This window comes from Naegleria gruberi, assembly GCF_000004985.1.
Source record: "Naegleria gruberi genomic scaffold NAEGRscaffold_18, whole genome shotgun sequence".
Taxonomy (NCBI): domain Eukaryota; phylum Heterolobosea; class Eutetramitea; order Acrasida; family Naegleriidae; genus Naegleria; species Naegleria gruberi.
The window spans coordinates 297,420-317,258 of record NW_003163309.1 but is presented as its reverse complement, the minus strand read 5'-3'; the positions used below and the strand labels follow the sequence as shown (position 1 = coordinate 317,258).

The following is a 19,839-nucleotide window of genomic DNA, read 5'->3' as shown; positions in this document are numbered from 1 at the left end:
TAGTTTGTTGTTTCTCTTCATCTTCCCAATAGCTGGAACTGTAAAACACCAACGAACATTCTCCTTGTGAATAGTCAAATCGATACCTGTAATTTTTTCAATAATCTTTCGAATATAAACCAAGTAATCAGCAATAACTTCGACAAGATCAAATTCCCTACCAGTTACTTCATTTCTTAAAATACCATCTGGATTAGTTTTCTTTTGTAATTGCATCTTGAAATACTTGAACAAGGTATATTGAGAAATGTCACATGAAGGGTGGTAGATCAGTTCGCTGTACTCCTTTGGGGCATTGTAACCAAAGCTAATTGGTTCACCATCTGGATTATATAATATCTGGGTTAGATTCTTATCGTATGGAACAGCTGCTCCGTCCCAATTCTTGTAGGTTTTAATGTCAGATTTCACATCTTCACCATGGTTAATGTAGGCGAAACCAGAGCGAGAAGTACCAAAGTCAACAGCTATGGTAATAGTACGGGCTATGTGTACCATTGAGTTGTTTTTTTCTTTGTTTTACACTTTGACATCACGTTTGTTTTTGAGACTTGGGAGAAGACATATGATAAGTGACAGTTGGGAATTGCAACAACTTGTCAAATCTATTATTAAAAAAATGTGGAAACAGATGGCAAAAGCTTGGAGCCTTTTTCAAAACGAGATGGAAAATCCCAACACTCAACTAATCATCAAGTACCTAAAAACAAGAAACCAAACTCCAGCAAATGTTTCATGTTTTTGCGAGAGTAGTGAAAATAATTCAGAATTAAAATTTCTAATTTTGTTGGATGAACAATTGTGTTCGGAAGGGTTAGCAATAATTGAAACAAGCTCTTTGGATTCTGATCAATTGCAACAGTGCTCAGCTGATAGTCTTGTAAAATCTATCAAGATTCGAATGGAACAACAAGAAGAAATGATAAAGAAGAAAGATGAAGAAATTGAACTATTACGAAAAAAAGAATTGGAACTTTTGGCTTGGTTGGATTCACTCACGCAACAAAAAGAATTATCTGAAAATCTAATTTCGAAAGGATTAGTTTCAAATTCGAATGTGGAATTGATACTAGATAGGGCATCGAGAGAGATCAGTAACATTCAGAATGATGTTGTAAATTACTTATTATCAATTCCTAATATTAGCGAAGAAACTTGTTCTCTTATTGAGAAGAGTTTGTGTATGTCAATATGTTCTGCATTTTCACAAGCTCAGAATGATTCGTTAACTTTAGTCTCCTTTGCAGAACAAAAGTTAATCCAATTGATCAATACTAATAATATTCACAAAATGGTTCCAGAAAAACACTTACATGAACTTCGAGTATTTATGAATGGTATTATTGAGAGAATTCACAATCTCGAGCTTGGATATAACATTCGTCTAGAATGGTTCGAAAAGTCAACTAAACACAATCATTTAATCGATGGTTCTGTAACTATCGGTTCTGGCACACAAATTGAAAAGGTAGAATTCTTTTGTTTATTTCCAACCCTTTATTTTGGAGAGAATGTACACGTGAAAGGAAGAGTTCTAGAAGTAAAGTATTTACACTAAGTTTTATTAGAAACAAATTATTTGTAAATTACAATTCTCTTGTTTCCTGAATCGTTTACATACAATTCACCTGTTTCTTCATTGATACATAAACTCTTTGGATGATGGACCTGCCCTGCCAATATATTCACCCTGTTTCCAATAGCATTGAATATTTGAATACTATTCTCAATCACATCTGAAACTATAATGTTTTTTGTATAATTGTCATATACAATACCTCCAACTTGTTTAAATTTGGTTGGCAAACATCTTGTCTCAATAGTTTTAGTTTCAGAACTTTCCAATAACACTCTAACATTATTCGACATAGTTTCTGATATTACCAATTCAGAGCTCTCTCTATCAATGTCAATCCAATTAGGATGAAACATTGACATCTTATCAGTAGAGTTAATTCCACCAATTCTCTTTAAAATCTTTCCATCAGAGCTTCTCAAAATATGAATACAATTGAAAGAGGTATCACAAACGAAAACAACATTTTCTACTTTTTTCTCTGTGTGTGGTGAGTGGAGAATTGTTAGTGCTGCTAGTTTAGCGTTCTTGACTGCAAAACGAGAGGTGATTTCCAACTTTTTGCTCCATAGATAGTTCTTGTCGGTGCCATTGAGAACTAGTTTGGAAATATCGAACTTGAGGACCTTTTCTTCAGTGGACAAGATGATGGCATCGTTTCGTCCATCAAAATTTCTCTCAATAGCTATTCCATTAATGTTGTCGAAAAAGGAAATGTTCTTCTTTAACTCTTTGGTATTTAAATCAAAGAAAAGCAATTGATTTTTGCCATTATTACTATTGCTAACAATAATGTATTTGTTCTTGTATGAAATCTTAACATCTGAAACGTTACTAAATAAGGAACTGGTAATTTCTTGAACAAATGTAAAGTCACCCTGAAAAGGAAAAGATTCAATTTCACAAGATTTTCTGAATGATTGAACTTTCAAAGGTTGAATTACTTGAGGTTCCTGTTTTTCTAATCTTGTATTGTAACCATTTTCATTCAATAAACCATTTGTTAACAAGTTGACTGTTTGGTGTGTAGCAGGTGGGTGAGTATTACTACTTGGCATTATGTCTGAAGAGCTACAAACAATTGGAAGATTGAATTCATCGTGCATGATTACATCACTATCTGAATCTTGTCTAATGTCTTGCAGGGTTGTTTCGAATTGCTGAGCTTTTTGTTGAGTTTCAAAATCCAAATTCTGGGAGATGAGCATTGATATAGAGGATGAATTGATTGTTGGTTTAACATATTTGAAAAGCTCTTGATCTGTTTTAGGAGTATTGATTTGATTTTCTTGACCTATTGTCAAATACTTTTCACCAAAATGTTCAATAAAATAAACTCTCATTTCATCGTTGCTCTTAATAAACATGACTATATTTTTTCTTCTATTGATGAATTCACCTAACGATTTGGGCAATGTGAACCCTGATTCTGATAAGAATTTCATACGGGAGAGTAATCTTACTAAATTTGTTGCTTGCTGTTCTTGTGACAACTTGTCATTGTCAATTCCATATCTTTCGAAGCATTCAATGAAAACACTAATGGAATCTCTAAATACACCTTTAGTTTCAATAACCCAATATGAGAAATCAGCAAGTAATTGACTAACTTTTTCGTCTAATTTTTCACATAGACATTGAATACACTTCTTTTGCTCTGTCCCTGCTCGATTCACAGAAATTGGAGTTGTAATCTTATCAGCCCAATGAATATCATTTTCGTCTGACTTTTCAATTTCCATTGATTTGGCCAATTCAATAATATATGACATGCTTCTATTCGAAATCATTTTAAGAACTTTTGATGGAAGAGATGTAATTATATCAATAATTAATTCTCTCTCTGTTGAATCTTTGGATTTTTTCAACATGTTGATCAATAAATCAAAGTTTCCACTTCCCTAATTATTGAATTAATGAATTTAACCTTCTACATGAAACTTACCTGAAGCGGCTCTTCAATCATTGATTCGAATTGTTTCTTCAAGTCTAAAAGTTTAGACAAACTCTCTGGTTCTTCCAAAATCGATTTAAATTTAGATCTTTCCATAAAACTTCTTTTCAAATGCAACAAGACAATAACACTGCTACAAACAACATTATTTGGATCTGAGACTTTCAAAAAGCTTTTCAAAATGTAAAGAACTTGAAATTTACAATTTCCAGAGAGCAAATTTTCCAAATCTTCTCCTTTTGAAAACCATTGAAGAATGACATGTAGAGCAAATTCTCTAATGATCAAACTTGTCATTCCTTCAGAATTGGTCAATTGAACCAAGTTTGAATGGAGAGAATTTAAGAGTTCTTCCAAGTGTGCTGGTTGAACGTTGTCATGGGTTGATTTGGTGAATGCTACGATGGACTTGTGGAGTGTATCAGCAATGTACATTTTTTTGAAAGGTGAATTAATAGTTGTAACGTGATGACATGCAAAATATGACTCTTAGACATTTGACGTATTTGACAATTCCCAAGCAATAAAAAATGGGACAGAAAGCTACTACCTCTGATACTGCCAAGAAAAATATTACTCCAGAGGAAGAAATAAAGCAAGAGTTGCAACTTCTTTGCAATGTACAATATCTAGTTCCAGATAAACAAACTTATTTTTCATCCATTGTTCTAAATGAAGGTTATTCGATTGTAAAGAGAGATACACTATTAGATATTCTAAAGGAAACTAGTGATCTGCTTGAGAAATCAACAACCAACAGTGAACCTTTCGTAAGGATTTCCTATCAAGGATCTGGCTCCATCACTATTACCAATGAAATTAAAGAGAAGTTTAAAAGTGTTACATTAGACAATGAGAATATCACAAAGGCAGTTGATAAAATTATTGAGAAACTAAATATCAAAGTTAGCTCTTCTGATGGCCTTGTTGAAAAGGTAAATTTGATTGACAATTTTATGTCAAAATTGGTTGATGAATTGAAGCAGCAAAAGAATGAAAACGAGTCGTTAGAAATCAGATTCAGCACACTAACAAAAGAGCTAGCTCAAACTCATACAGAATTAGAGAAGGTGAGAAGAGAACTAAACCAAGAGAATCAATCAAGAATGAAAGCTGAGATTGAAATCAAAGAAAAAGATGAAAGAATTCAAGAATTGATAAAAGAGAAAGAAGCAGCTATTCTCAATCTCCAAACATTACAAAGATCAATGGAACTTCTCAACTCTGGTGAGGTCATCAACAGTCAAGCTCAAGAAGTTGTAGAGAAATGTACAAAATTGATAACCAATATTGATTCAAAATGTTTTGATTTCATAATGGAAACTGGACTTCCTGAAATCTATGAAAAGTATCTTTACTACCTTTCCAATACAATTTTCCAATGCTTATTTGAAAATCCAACTATTGAAAAGAAGGAACTGTTTGAAATCTCTTGGAACAAATTCCTAAACTCTGCAGAAAACGATGAATGCAAGAACATGCTCCTCACTGGAGAATCCATCTTTTCTGAAATTGTTTCAATGGCCAAAGATTTGGAACAAGCAACACAATCATTGCGATTCCCAAAGATTTCTCTTCTTTGGATTGGAATTGATGGTGAAATCTATTCCTCCAAAAGCTTCAAACTTATCGGTTATGTAGATTATGTTGATGTTAAAGAGATCTCAGAAGAGAATTCCAGTCAACCTGAAGAGGAGATTGTTTCAGTGCTTCCTGCTTTAGTTCTTGGAGAAAATAAGAAGGCTGAGCTGATTGGAACAGCATTCAAGAGAATCAAGAGAATGAAAAAATAAATTGGGTAATGTAATAATACAATTAGTTTACATCATTCTATTATTGATACTTGGTGAGCTTTAAAACGTAACCTTTTTCTATCAAACTCTCTCCATGATAAAGAGAAGGGAATAAGCAATAATATTCGGTAGCTACAGGTTGTCCAGTTCCTTGTGTCATCTCTTCCACATGCATAGTTCTGATATCACTTGAAAAATCAAATCTAATATTGAGATTCTTTGGTATTTGATGGATAAGAGAGAACATACTTTGAAGAGAAACCTTGAATTCCGTAAAAATTGTTTCTGTTTGCTCTGTTTTTAAACCAGGCAATGATTCACTCATGTAGGTAATTAGCTTTCTGAAAGCACAATCAACAACAGACTCAAATGAATCGAAAGCACAATAAAAAGCATGTGAGAAAGAGATCTTCATAAACTTTTCCAATAGAATTCCTTGGGAATCTTCAATACCTGCACCAAGTACAGTATTGATAATTTTGTCATTAATTTCTGAAAGCCCCCTCTTAGCCATATCAATAATCTGATCTGTTTTGGTATTAGAAACCACGCCTAAATCTAAGAGTCTTTGAGAATTCTCCTTTTGTTCAACGAGCAATGAGAGATTTGAGATTTTTTGATTTTGATCTGCATTAATTTGTAATTGAATAGCATTTTCTTCTTTGAGTTTTGTCATTTGTTGTTTCAAATTTGCAATTTCTAAGGACAGTGCCCCATTCTTCTCCTCCTCTGCAGTAAGTTTTTTCTTGAGCTCTTCATTCTCAGCATTAATATTGTTATTGGAGCTGAAGTTCTTGAACCTCTCAAAGATTTGTTCCATACTGGTCTTTACCTCCTCACTAATAACTTTTCTAAAATCATCAATTGAAACAGGCTTCGGATCATTATTGGTACTTGGTTGATTTGAGTTAAAAGCAGAGTAGTTACTATTACTGTAGGTTGGAGTTCTGGTTGTATTAGCATTGGTTTTTGGAGTGCTAGTTGCAGAGCTAGCAATGGTTGAACGGGAAGAAGTTGAATTATTGACCTGAGAGCCAACACTTGTTTGAGTTTTTCCTGAATTGTCCTCTACGGCTTCAAAGAAATTAGTATTACATTGTAAGAATTTGAAAACAGTGTGAGCAGTCTGGCTTTTATCCTCTGCAATCTTATCTGCCAAAGTGGGATAATTCGAAAGGACTTGCTGATTTTTGGAAAAAGAAGTTAGAGGAATACTTCTGCTCAGCATTTCTGTAATGTTGTCCATCAACTTTTTGTACTCACAATCAAAATACTTTTTGCTGATTGAATTTAATTGCTCCTTTGGTGAATCAGGATCAATGAATCTGGAGATGTTGCTCTTAAATAGCTCGAAAGCTTCATCATGAAAACAACAGTTTTGTTTTCCATTCTCTTTCAATATGTCAGCAAGAATTAAGTAATTGGAAACATGTACATCATCTTTAATTGTACTAGAGATCGATGATTTGCTATACTTTTGAACTGTATTCGTAATGTTTTGAACAACAAAGTAAAATGGAGAACAAAAACCAAATTTTGATCCAAAGTATTTCTGACAAAGAGCATCATCAGTTAAAGACATTTTTAATTCGTGAATTTTTGTTTATTTTGACGACTTTTCAACGTGACGACCATCAACCACAACAACACGTTTGTTGTCCGTGTCAATTACAACTGCTGGCACAATGCAGACTTTGTCAGATGATGATGACCAGTCACGTTTGAATTTTGGGACAGTTGATTTCTCGCAAATGTCAACAATCCTGCAACTTGACTTGACGAGTTGTTGGAAGATTGATTGGAATGGTGCATCATTCTTCATCTTAGCTTGCAGATGTGGGTTGTTGTTAAGAGCACTTGCGAATTCTTGCCATGCTTTTGTATAACTTTTGGCAAGAATAGCTTCACTCAATTCCTCTTCTGATAGTTGACTGCTTTTGTTGATCACTGTTGAAAGAACCATTTCTACCCACTTAGAGGTTTCATCATCTTCATTGAGATTAACTATGAGATCAAACACCAAATTATTAGCATTATCTGTAAGACGACTCATCTCTGAAACTAACTCCTCTGTCTTGGAATCTGATACTTGAAAATCCTTTCTATTCTTCAATGAAAGAATTTCCATATCCTTACTTCTAATAGATTCCAAACATTGAATTTCATTTTCTAAAATCCTCTTGTTTTCTTGTGTTAACTTCTCGTTTTCTGTTTGGATTTGGTTTACTTTTTCCATAACAGATTTCGCTTGTTCCTTCAAAGTGGAGTTTTCTTTTTCCAACGCAACATTCTTTTGTTCGGCTTGGTTCAATCTCTTTAACTTGGTTTCATTATCTTGTATTTCTTTCATGTGAGTAGCTGCCTCTTTCTTCAATTTTTCATTTTCTGCTTTGATTTGACACAATTTTTCCAATTCCTTTGCAGATTTTTCCAAATTAATGGAAGATGCATTAACAATCTTTGAGGATTGTTCCAATTTCTGGTTATAAGAACCAAATAAAGTCATCATTTTTTCTAAAGAGGATGCTGTCTTAGCCATATCTTCATAAAAATTCTTTTGCTGATCATTGGAAACAACATTTAAAGGACCAATGGAAGGAGAATTAATTGAAACTGGAGAAACGACTGTTGTGTCGGATGAGTTTGCATCACTTGCAGAGCTACTCAGATCATAAATTGGTTGGGAAGATGGTTCGGTCTTGTTTTTCTTGTTTGGTGGTTCTTGTTGTTGGTGTTGTTGTTTTGCTTGATTGTTCTTTTTCTTATTATGTTTGCCCATTTTTTTAACTTGTCAATTCTCGTTTGTGGCACCGAAATTTGACAATCATGTCAAGTCACCAAAAAAAAGAATGCCAGCAACTGCAGAAGTCTTCAACATAATATTCGAAAAGTATTCTCACTTTTCTAAAAACCCATGAAAGAGTACCACATCATTCAAACCTTCTTTTTCTTGGTTAGGAGCATGCTTTTAATAACCTTGTATCCAGAATTCTTCATCAAAGATGCTGTTATCATCTTGGGATTGTACTTGCATTGGTGAGGAGAAATCTGGGATAGAGTCTGGTGTGGTGAGAACATTACTTCAATCTTATTGTGAATCTGTAATGTTCTAATTTCTATTCACGTTAACAATTTTGTCTTCAACAGAGGTTCCTTGCAGCTTCGGATATGTGTAACAGAGCATCTCCAGCTTATAACTTGGCATAATATTATTGTTTGAAGAAGGTAACACGTTCACGAGCTTTTTCTTTCAGGGTTACAACATACAAGGTAGAGCATCAGAATAATTGCTCCTATTGGTGTTGGAGGTTGAAAATCTTTTTGTTTCCTTTGAATGTACTACTAATTTTCATAATAATACTGATGAAGCATCCTAGAGGAGGTTTGCAAACAACAAGGGAAGCACACGATTTGATCAATAATAATCATTAATTCCTTTGATGAAAAGTGCTTTCTTTGCAATGCTGATGGTGTGGTGTTGTTCAAAGAGAATGGATAAAATATTTTTTTATTATTTTGTTAAAAAATTAATAAAAAATTAAATCACTCCTAAAATGAAGTGATTTGGAAATTATGCTACTTATGATGCCTCATCCATAAAAAGAGTACCAGTGGTAAAATAAAGGAAAAAATCTGTAAATTATGCGATTGAGGGACTGTCAAAAGAGTTGTCGCACAAGATAACAAAAAACAATATGAAACCTCATTCGAAATATCTTTTCATGGGATGTCTTTTAATCCTGGCAAGCTTCATTCTGGTTGCCTATAGATATTCAATACGGACTTCTCTTCATCTTCCCACACAACAATTAACATGTTCAACAAACTTTGACATGTGGCACGATTACACATATCATTTACACAAGGATGAAAAGCTTCCTCTCCTACCTCACGAATACGAATACTACAGTCAGGGTATTCTAAATTCAGATGAATTACATCATTATCCATCATTAAAATCACTCATTGAAAGTAATTGTGATGAAAATAGAGGAAAAAGTTTAATAGAAATTTGGTCAACAGATGACAACGAATTCACACTTCTTTCCTTTGAGTTCTTGTCAAAACCATCAAATAGTCATTTGAAAAGGATATTCTTCTCACAATTAACGAGTGCTTTGGATACAAGTCAATCGAATGGAAAGTTTAAACATGATTTTCATGAGGACGAAACTATCTATTCGATAATATTTAATCCAACAACAAAACGATATGAAATTAGTAAGAAATTACCAACTCTATTGGTACATATGGTCTTTGCACACAATGTTGAATTTAGAGACGATTTCGTTTCGTATCCAATAGTTTCAGAGGAATCCAGACGAAAGTATTGTCCCAACAATTGTCAGAACCATTTATGTTCTATTTGTGAGGAATCCACCATAAAGAAAAACGAAAGCAAAGTCTTCTTTTCAAGACCTTGGTGTTTCAAACCAAATTTAAATTTCGGAATTTTGTCAATTGAGGATGGAATTTATGATTTTGGAGTTTCTAATAGACACGTTACAGGAAGTTTATTTGATAAGAATGGTAATATCCTAATCATGTCAACTCCACATTCGCTCAAGTTTGATTATCAAGCTTCAGTTAAGTTTGAACCAATGTTTGCAATGGTTGGAGTTTCGTATAATCCAACAGCTGCTGGTCATTTTCCAATTGAAGTTTTACCGAGAATAGTTTTTATGAGTTATTTCTTACCTCTCCATATTCCTATTCTGATGAATGATATTGGAAAGAATAGACGAATTATTGAATCTTTTAAAGAGCTGGGAATTATACATCCAAAGAGAAAGATAATTTGGGCTAGAGTGGGTCATTATTATATTGGAAAGAGAGTTTATTTCTTACATTCGAAGGATGATTACGCTGCTTTAACACCTGATATTGTAATGAGAATAGTTTCGACAATTTATTCGAAATTTTTTAAAAAGTTACCAAATCCAATTCAACAAAATCCTAGAGAATATATTCTGGTTGTGGATCGATCAGATATTGGTAATAGAATGATTACTAATCAAGACGAAATGATCAACAGCTTGAAAGAGTTTACAACGCCTTTAAATATTGATATATTCCTGTCAAATTAGGAAAACTAGAATCATTTATTGACATTGGTGTTGCATTCTATGGAGCACTTGCTATCATTGCTCCTCATGGTGCTGGGCTCGCTAACATGAATGCAGTCAACCGAGAAAAAATTAAGTTTATCATGGAAATTGGGTGGATCTATGGTTGGCCTGGAGATTTTTGGTGTGGATCAAGATCGTTGGGAATTCGATACATTCCAATTATGTGTGATGATCTCAAATTGATTGTCAATGTCAATGAAGTTTTGGATCATGTGAAGAGGGAATTTAAAGATTACACTCCAGACAATTGAAATATTCCAGCAATAGTTAGTGTTGGAGAAAATCTTCCCCATTATTCTGACATCGGTGTATCTCATTCTCAAATATGAAGGTACATCTTGAATGTAAGACTGAATTGAAAGTTTCCTCGTCCTAGAAAATGATATACTCAAGAACTAAATGGAAATGAAATTACAAATAATTTTGTTTAAGTTATCTTAATACAATGCATAGGAATAAATTATGAGTGGACTTGAATCTTACTTGAAATTATTAAAATTCCAATCATGAGGTAAATGAAATTGTTGTAAAACGGGAATTGATTTGAGAGATGAGATATCCAGTTGATTGATTTGAGAATGTATAATTAAAACCACTGAGTTTGAGATCTATTTTCTTGGAGTCATATATTGATAGGACTTTGATTAAATTGGTAATATATTTGGATTCAGAGTATGGTATAGGATAGCATTCACCACTCAATTGTATTTTGCTAATTTGATGGATGAGACAAGTGAGCGATTCCGAGAGTGGAACCAGGTCGAATTTGGATTCCTCAATGACTAGTTTTCTAAGGTTGGTTTGGTTATTGACAATGTTCACAAATCTCTCATTAATTTCTTTTAGATACATGTTTGTAATGGTGAGGGTTTCCAAATAACAGGGAAATGATGTGAACTTTGAAATATCCTTTCCAGAAATATTCAAATCTCTAATACAATCATTGGAGTTATCATTTAGATATTGAACCAGACTATTCATATTTTGTGATACATATTCCAAACGCTTCAGTTTGTCTAGTCCTGTGAGTGTAACTGAGCATTGTTTTTTTACATTAATTGCCAATGATTCCAGAGTGCAAATAGGACTATTCCAGTTAGAAGCAGATCCAGCTGTTACTGCTAGACTTTTCAATAATGGAAAATTTGAAAAATCATTCATATCCACTAATACCTTTTGACTTTCCTCTTCAAATCTAATTTTTTCAATATTGCTACATTTTCTGAAATGAAAGAATGATATTGGAAGCTCACCGTTCTCGTATTCAAAAAATACAAGCTTTACCTTTTTCAAATTATCCAATGGTTTTGGGTTAATTTTTGAACATTTTGTTAGACTGGAGCAGTAGACAAGCAATGACAACTTTTCAAGGAGTGGTAAATTAAACAGTGCATCTGGAATAGAGCTAATCGTTTTTGATTCTAAACTAAGGGTTACCGATTTTAAAGTTTTTAGGGAGATTGCTCCTGTCACGTTAGCTGTTGAAAAACTAGAATATGATTTTAGAGATTCTAACTTTGGAAATACCTCTTCTATCCCCATTAATTCATGCATACAATTATAGTGTTTCAAATTAGGTAATTTGATATTCTCAATACTCATGTCATCATCACCATTTCTCAATTTTTTAAGGTTAACAAGTCTATTCAAAAATTCATCCATGTTATTGAATGCTATACTCGAGTAATCGAGATGGGTTAAACTTTTAAATAAAGGCTTATCATCCTTTCCAATAATTAATTCACTATCATCCAATTCAAGAAATTGTACAACCAAAGTGTGTAAATTCAAGTCAAACAAGGCAGTAAAATATTGTTGATGAATATCAATTTGTAAATATCTCAAAGTTTCAACCCATTTAGTGTCAACAAGAGATTTGGAAAATATTGATGTGGTATTAACAACTCCAATTTTTTCAAATCCCAAATGACTCAAGCAACAAACATCAAACTCATAGCATATATCAAAATCAGTAAACGAAATCTTTACATCTTTCAAATTCTTGAGTTTTTCCCATCTTTTAATACCAATCTCTATTTCCTTGAGTGATGATGCATGAATTTTCAAACTTCGAATATTCTCTCTCCAAGCAACAGAGGATGCAAGATAAAAATCCCTATTAACAAATCTCATTGTTCTCTCCAATAAATATTCGGGAATGTAACCCAGAATCAGGGTGAGTGTATCTTGCAAACTCAAAATTTGCTGCCATTTTTCAATCATTTCCAATCCAATTTGATCATTCTTCGGAGTAGTAGAAGAAGCATGAGACATCTTTTTCTTTTTTGTAGAAATTTGTAATGATGCTCCATCTGGCAAATTAGTCATAACAACTCCTGGTGCAGACTTTTCCTCCCTTTGATGAATATTTTTCTTTTCCTTTGAAATTTTTGAATGTTTTCGTTTTCCCATTTTTTTTAACTTTTGCAAGCGCATCATGTTTGTAATATCTTTAATTTAATTATTTAATTCCTTTATTTTCTTTTCCTTTCAATAGTTTAAATTAAAAGATTATTTAAATTAAATAATTTTTTGTGTGATTTACAGCGAAGGTACCATGCGTGCTGTATTTTCCTGTCTCTTCCCTCTATCAACAAATCAAAAATTGATTAACATAAAATAATGTCAATATCAGTTAAAATATTCAATTTCAATTTTTCAAATAATAATTTGCAATGTGAAATTAAGGAATGTGTTAATTTAGGTATTTTTTCAATTCCAAACAATATGTTTCCATCTCTATTTTTAATAATTAAATTTCTATCTTGGAATGAGGTTGAACTTAATTCTTTTAATGGAATTCCAATATCTATTAAATTTAATTTTAAGAAATTTACAGAATAAATTTTCTTATGTTTTTGATTAACTTCATTTGATATATAAAGTGTATAATCTTGTAATAGAAAACAAATAGAATTTACACTATCTCCAACTATTTCTATACATGATGGTAATAAGTTATCTAGTAGTGTTCTTCTTTTTCTTGATTTGGCAATCAGACCCAAAATGTTGTGCACCTCCAAATCAGAGAAGTCCTTTTTTGATTTAAAAAATGGAAATACCGTTTTTAAATCATTGTTAGTTTTAAATATCCATTCATTAGATAAGGTTTGTATCAGTAATGTTCCACACTTTAAATATTTAATATTTTTAACTTTTCTTTTGATTATATTTGATTTTGTTAAAGTGAAATCTTTTCCTTTTGATGAAATCCCTTATAAATAATTATCACTCATTATACAATAAAATAAATTAAATCCCATTCTGCTCTCTATTATTTTAATAAATTTCAATTTTGTTTCAAGTTCAACCATTTTGTGTTCTTTTTGATATAAAACTCTTCCAAAATTAGTTAAAATAAATACAGAATATTTCAAATAGGATAAATTGTAAACACAAAGATATTCAACAAATTCACCTTCCGATAAACAACCTTTTAGGCAATAATAATGGTCATTACCCCGTTGGTGTGCATTAATGAGTACATTACTATTTAATTCATAAAAGAAACTTTGGCCATTACCACCAATAAATATAAAGTTACTTAATTCTGCATTCGAAATTTCATTTTTTTTAACAACTTGATCAAACATCTCCTTAAATCTATCAAATGTATTTAAAACAAAAAAATTAGTATTTTTTCCATAAACAGTAACTGATCTTAAATGATTTTCAATAGAATGAATACACTCATTTTCCAAATTAACATTCTTCCAAGTATTATTGTAAAAATGATTAATATTATTCAATTCAATTTTTTTTTCATCATTAATATAAATATGATAGAGTTCATTCAAGTATTTGTTATTTGATATGTATGGTTTACTATTCTCGCAATAGTGAGATGACACTGAATCCAATTTAAAATTACTAATACATTTATCGTACTTCTTAAACTCTGTTTGATCATTACCACCAATAAATGCAGTATTAAATGTATTCTCCAATTTTTGTTTTTCAATAAGGTAACTATAATCATATGATGGAAATTTTACATGATTTAAATTGTTTGTAGACGTTTCATGATCATCACTGGATTGATCATCATTTATCGGAGGATTATTCACCACGTGATGATCATCACTCCATGAAGGAATCGGAATGAACATTTTTTTGGAAAAAAACATGACAATAATCAATTTCGACCTTGAAATGAAACATCTGAAAAGGTTTCCTCAGAAAAAATTGTGACAACACGAAAGAACCTCTGTTAAATAGTATTGAGAATAAAACAAGATTAATCAATACGAGAAATGTATTTATTGGATAGAAGATTGTCAAGAATTAAAAAACAGGTTTTTGACATCCCTTACATATTGAACAATCACAGGAACATCTTTTGTTTGGCTTTACCAAACTATCAAATTCATAATTAGCTAGTTTAGACGACAATGATTGAATATTTTTGCCCATACTTTCAATTTGCTCCTCTAATTTTGTTTTGTAAGCTCTTTCCTCTTCTAATTGTTCTTGGTATTGATTTAATTGCTCCTCTAATTGTGTTTCATATTGATCCATTTGCTCCTCTAATTGTGTTTTGTGTTGTTCCTTTAGTTCCTGTATTCCTGTTTCGTGTTCTTTTAGCTTCTTTTTCAAATCAGCTAATTTTGTTTCATATTCATCTTTTTGATTCTTTAACTTCGTTGCTTGCTCTTCGAATTTTGCTTCATATTCATCTTTTTGATTCTTTAACTTCATTGCTTGCTCTTCGAATTTTCTTTTATGTTCTTCAATTTTTCTTTCAAGAGAATTAGTATCTTTTTTCAATCTTATTAACAGGTTTTTTTGTTCAATAATTGTTTCATTGGTCCTTCTCTCATATTCTTTCCTATCCTTCTTGTCGTTAATTTGATTACTCTCTATTTCATCAATTCTATTTTTTAATTTAACAATGATTTCAGCATATTTTGCTTCAGCCTTAAACAACAATTGCTCCTGGAAATCAGCAAGAGTTTGTGTGATATCTGGATGATCCTTAATCTGTGTAATCATTTTTTCTTCTTCTTTCTTGTTGGCTCATCCTCTTCATCTGAAGAAAGAAAATTATCTTCCGATGCTTCAACAAACATCAACTCATCAAGTGATTTGAGGTGATTTTTCAATTGTTCTTCAACAAATAATGTATCAACACTAATATGATATTCTTGAACTGACACATGAATACAATCTAGGAATACTGGAAAATAATGTAATTTTACCTTTCCGAAACATTTCCAATAGCAGAACATGATAGCTAGATACAATACATCGAATGGTAATTGAGGAGCAATCATTTTTCTCAACGCTTCATCTTCCATAGCATCAAGTTTGTTGCAATTCTTAATGCTGAAAAAGTACGTAAAGGCTAAATAGAAAGCATCAAACCCAATTCCTTCCTTTCCTTTGAAAATGTTGATCAGTATTCTCTTAATGGTTTTTTCTTCACTTGAGTTTAAATTAGAGAAGAAATGTTGTTCAACAAGGTTTGGATCAATTTTGGCTGCTCTACGAGAGAGTTGGAGACCTTGAGGAGAGTTCAAATTCTTATTAACCAAATGGAAGAGTTTCTTCTGCTCTTCACGAGTCCTAAGGAAGAATTCAAAGCCTAAACTTGGTTCAACCAGCTTTAAAAGAAACACCAGATCATCACTCTCATTCTTCAAATTATACCTCTCTCGGAATATTCTTGCAATTATTGTACAGGATACACTGTTATTTAGTTTGAGTGCTTTAATTTCAGCCTCAAGACGACGATTCAATGCTTGTCTTTCTTCAACTGTATTGATTTTCTTATTAAAATCCTTAAGTCTTTGAACAAGATGATAAATCAATGCTTTGGATTCAATACTCAAAAGATGAGGAAGGTAATTGTTGACGAAAGCTGATACAATCTTCTCTGCCATTTTTTTCTAAAGCTTAATCCTTTGTTAATAACGGCAGGCTTGAAATTATCGTGATTAAGATTACTATGGGTATCTTCACCAAGCTTATTATGCTCTCTTAAAACTCAATACTTGTGATTGTGCTTTGAAGATCACTAGAAACATTTCCATTACATTATTGATGAATTATTCGTTTCAACCATTTACCATTTCCTTAATCATTCAATCAAAATCCTTTACAACATAAAAGATTTACAGTTTTCAGCCAATCTAAATATCCCCATGATATTTCCACTTATCCATTCTATTAATTGTTTGATCTACCATCTCATCTAATACCAAGCATCCAAAGTTAGTTCAATGCCGCCACGGGATTCCATCACGCCATATTCAGCAATTCATCCAAATATAACCTTTTCAGCGCCATTACGGATCGCCAAACACCCATTTAATTTTCAATATTTCATCTCAATTTTGATAGAAGCAACTAAAATACAAGTCTAAAAAAAAGTTCTCACTCCATTATTGTTGTAATATTTTAATTTACAATTTTGAATCTGGAATCTGTAGTAATAATAACAATAATTGAAAAAGATTGTAAATATTGAAAATATGACGAAAAAGGAAGTGAATAAGGAAGCCTTGATCAACACTGGCTCTTCCGATCAAACGACAACAACTGTAACGACAATAGATAAAGAACAATTGAATAATACAAACGCTGGTGCAAAACAAGCACCAGAAGAAAGACCAAGTAGAAATCCATTTAAACGATTCAAAAAGAAGAAAGAAGAAAAACCAAATTCTGAAGAAATTAAAGATGAGAGAGAACCAACACTTACTGGAAAGGATAACATGATCATTTTCAAGATTTTTGGATGGAATTGGTTGTTGGTATTGATTGGAGCTATTGGAAGTTTGGGTAACGGTGTTATTCCACTCAGTTTTCAATTTGTGATGGGTGACTTGGTGGATGTTTTTCAACCAAAGAATGGTGTTGTTCCAACAGTAGACTCTATGAAAGCAAGTGTTTCTGATATTGCTATCAAATTTACAATTATTGCTGCTGCGTCTGCAGTTGCTAGTTTTCTGTCTCAATTCTTTTTGAATTTGGCAAGTGAAAGAATTGGTGTTTCATTGAGAAAAGCCTATTTCAACGCATTGACCAGACAAGAAATGGGGTTCTTTGATATCAAAAAGACAGGTGCCTTGACAGTTGCGTTGAGTGAAGACATTTCCAAAATTCAAGAAGTTTACTCAAACAAATTGGCCCTCCTTTTACAAAACACTGCTCAATTCATTATTGGTATTGTGCTTGCCTTTGTTTCCTCTTGGCAAATGTCCTTGGTAATGATTTCAACTTCTCCATTGTTAGTCTTTGGTGTTGGTGTCTTGTCCAAGATTGTGGAAGTATTGACCAAAAAGACAAATGGAGCAACTGAACATTCTGCTTCTATTGCCACTGAAGTTGTTTCTAGTTTTAGAACTGTCAAGAGTATGGGTTGTGAAGAGAAGGAACAAGAGAGATTTGCTAAGGATTTGAAAAATATCAATACTTATGGTTTTTTTAAAGCAATTTTGCAAGGAACAACATTTGCAGCTGTTTCATTTATTCTTTGGGGAACTATTGCTTTATCATTTTGGGTAAGTTTTCAAAAATTCATTTCTAACAATTATTTACAATTATTTCGCCAATTGAATTTGAAATAATAGTATGGAGGTGGTTTAGTTGCTGAAAGCACAATTTCTGTTGGTGCCATGATGAAGGTTTTCGGTTTGATGCTTTTTGGTGTCATTGGTTTGTCACAAGCCGGTACTCAAGTTCCAGAATTTTCCAAAGCACAAATGTCTCAAAAAACTCTTCTTAGAGTTTTAAAGAGAGAACCTGCCATTCCATTCAAGGGAGGAAAAGCTCCAGAAGAGAAATTGAAAGGTTCCATTCAAATTAAGAATGTCAAGTTTGTCTATCCATCTAGACCTAATGCTACTGTATTGACTGACTTTTCCATTGACATTAAACCAGGAACTTCAGTCGCTTTGGTAGGTCCATCAGGTTCAGGAAAGTCAACCATTGTTGGTTTATTGGAAAGATTCTATGATCCACAAGAAGGAGATATTGTCATTGATGGATATAATATTAAGGATATTGATCCACAATGGCTCCATAGAAATATTGGTATTGTCACACAAGGTATGTTTAATTCTTAATAATTTCGTATTAATTCATTTAAATAGAACCTGTATTGTTTGCAACTACTATCAGAGAAAATATTGCTTATGCAGTTGGTAGTGAAAATGTTTCTCAAACTCAAATTGAAGAAGCTGCCAAATCTGCCAATTGTCATAATTTCATTATGGATTTACCTGATGGATATGACACCAAACTTGGTGAAAAGGGTGTTTCCTTATCAGGTGGTCAAAAGCAACGTGTTGCCATTGCCAGAGCTATTTTACAAGATCCACAAGTTCTCCTCTTGGATGAAGCCACTTCAGCCCTTGACACAGAAAGTGAAGGACTTGTTCAGGCAGCTCTTGATAATCTCATGCAAGGAAGAACCTCCATTTGTATTGCTCACAGATTGAGTACTGTTCAAAATTGTGATACTATCTATGTCTTAGTGAAGGGAGAATTGAAAGAATCAGGCACTCATCATGAATTGATTAAGAAGGAAGATGGTATCTATAGAAAATTGGCTGAAAGACAAATGATGTTCGGAAAGAGTGAAATTGACATGCCAAAACTTGAGGAATCCCAACCTATTATCAATTCTCAAAATGAATCTAAGGTTGAAAGTTCCATTGAGGATATTTCCATTTTGTAAATAATTTTTGAATTCAAGAGTTTACCAATTTTGTCATTTAAATAAATTTTAATATTAAAAAAATTCCACAAATAACACAAAACAGTCTGAAAATACCTGTTGTTGCCTTAGAAAAATGAGAGTCTACACTGAGCTTGAATATCAAGCATTGGAAGAGTTTCGCAACCTTAAGTACGAAACGTCTCCTCAGGAGGAAAAAGACAAAGAACAAAATGAAACTTTAATTTTAAAACAAGATCGTTCTCTCCTTGAGCACAGCAAGGACGCCAGTAGATTGCTAATTCCTAAATATTTAAAAAACTATTATTATAACAATTGTCTTAGAGGAGATACTAATTGACGGTGTGACGGTAAATCCCGTCTAACGGGATCCGTCAGATGTAATAAGCTGTCAAACGGGACAGTCAGCAGTAAGAGACGGAGCAAGAATGGAATTAAGGGAAATACTAATGTATCATTCTATAATAAATCCAAAATGGAAAAATTTAAAATGGAAATAAATTCACAAACACAACACCTCTGTTGTGGAATATTCACTAAAATCAAAGATTTCACTCTTTCTGTCTCAAATTTAAGAATGACATGAAATAATTTGACTTAGTTGATTAAAACACTGTTGAGAAACTACCCTTCTTTTTATGAGAAGTTTCCTTCTCAAACAATTCAGGTAAATAGTAAACTTTGGAAAGTTCAAATTTTGATTT

At 32.4% G+C, this 19,839-nt stretch overlaps 10 protein-coding genes across 10 annotated transcripts in view; 3 read left to right on the top strand and 7 right to left on the bottom strand.

The window, feature by feature from the left end:
• Positions 1-498, bottom strand: part of NAEGRDRAFT_66457 (uncharacterized protein) — a gene marked incomplete at both ends in the record, with an annotated part of 893 nt that extends 395 nt beyond the window's left edge. Inside the window, one exon of the mRNA XM_002678299.1 lies at positions 54-498. Coding sequence (XP_002678345.1) covers positions 54-498 — 445 coding nt within the window. The remainder of the gene's footprint in view (positions 1-53) is intronic.
• A 1,038-nt stretch (positions 499-1,536) lies between these two features.
• NAEGRDRAFT_79394 (uncharacterized protein) lies at positions 1,537-3,957 on the bottom strand. Its single transcript, XM_002678298.1, has 2 exons — positions 3,522-3,957; positions 1,537-3,477 (listed from the first exon to the last, which is right to left on the bottom strand). The coding sequence occupies exons 1-2, from the start codon at positions 3,825-3,827 to the stop codon at positions 1,576-1,578; spliced, it is 2,208 nt and encodes a 735-aa protein (XP_002678344.1). The 5' UTR covers positions 3,828-3,957; the 3' UTR covers positions 1,537-1,575.
• Positions 3,958-4,060: 103 nt separating this feature from the next.
• Positions 4,061-5,323, top strand: NAEGRDRAFT_48352 (uncharacterized protein; the record flags this gene model as incomplete). Its single annotated transcript, XM_002678387.1, has 1 exon — positions 4,061-5,323. One exon carries the CDS (start codon positions 4,061-4,063, stop codon positions 5,321-5,323), a length of 1,263 nt encoding a protein of 420 aa, XP_002678433.1.
• Positions 5,324-5,526: 203 nt separating this feature from the next.
• NAEGRDRAFT_66454 (uncharacterized protein) lies at positions 5,527-6,551 on the bottom strand (the record flags this gene model as incomplete). Its single annotated transcript, XM_002678297.1, has 2 exons — positions 5,527-5,585; positions 5,630-6,551. 2 exons carry the CDS (start codon positions 6,549-6,551, stop codon positions 5,527-5,529), a joined length of 981 nt encoding a protein of 326 aa, XP_002678343.1.
• A 362-nt stretch (positions 6,552-6,913) lies between these two features.
• On the bottom strand, positions 6,914-8,102 carry NAEGRDRAFT_79393 (uncharacterized protein; the record flags this gene model as incomplete). Its single annotated transcript, XM_002678296.1, has 1 exon — positions 6,914-8,102. One exon carries the CDS (start codon positions 8,100-8,102, stop codon positions 6,927-6,929), a length of 1,176 nt encoding a protein of 391 aa, XP_002678342.1. The 3' UTR covers positions 6,914-6,926.
• A 916-nt stretch (positions 8,103-9,018) lies between these two features.
• Positions 9,019-10,410, top strand: NAEGRDRAFT_66452 (uncharacterized protein; the record flags this gene model as incomplete). The annotated part of the gene is made up of 1 exon (XM_002678386.1): positions 9,019-10,410. The coding sequence occupies one exon, from the start codon at positions 9,019-9,021 to the stop codon at positions 10,408-10,410; it is 1,392 nt and encodes a 463-aa protein (XP_002678432.1).
• A 546-nt stretch (positions 10,411-10,956) lies between these two features.
• Positions 10,957-12,891, bottom strand: NAEGRDRAFT_48349 (uncharacterized protein; the record flags this gene model as incomplete). The annotated part of the gene is made up of 1 exon (XM_002678295.1): positions 10,957-12,891. The coding sequence occupies one exon, from the start codon at positions 12,889-12,891 to the stop codon at positions 10,957-10,959; it is 1,935 nt and encodes a 644-aa protein (XP_002678341.1).
• Positions 12,892-14,736: 1,845 nt separating this feature from the next.
• NAEGRDRAFT_66450 (uncharacterized protein) lies at positions 14,737-15,150 on the bottom strand (the record flags this gene model as incomplete). Its single annotated transcript, XM_002678294.1, has 1 exon — positions 14,737-15,150. One exon carries the CDS (start codon positions 15,148-15,150, stop codon positions 14,737-14,739), a length of 414 nt encoding a protein of 137 aa, XP_002678340.1.
• A 290-nt stretch (positions 15,151-15,440) lies between these two features.
• On the bottom strand, positions 15,441-16,334 carry NAEGRDRAFT_66449 (uncharacterized protein; the record flags this gene model as incomplete). Its single annotated transcript, XM_002678293.1, has 1 exon — positions 15,441-16,334. The coding sequence occupies one exon, from the start codon at positions 16,332-16,334 to the stop codon at positions 15,441-15,443; it is 894 nt and encodes a 297-aa protein (XP_002678339.1).
• Positions 16,335-17,330: 996 nt separating this feature from the next.
• NAEGRDRAFT_32888 (uncharacterized protein) lies at positions 17,331-19,135 on the top strand (the record flags this gene model as incomplete). Its single annotated transcript, XM_002678385.1, has 3 exons — positions 17,331-17,957; positions 18,027-18,504; positions 18,549-19,135. The coding sequence occupies 3 exons, from the start codon at positions 17,331-17,333 to the stop codon at positions 19,133-19,135; spliced, it is 1,692 nt and encodes a 563-aa protein (XP_002678431.1).
• Positions 19,136-19,839: the final 704 nt, after the last annotated feature.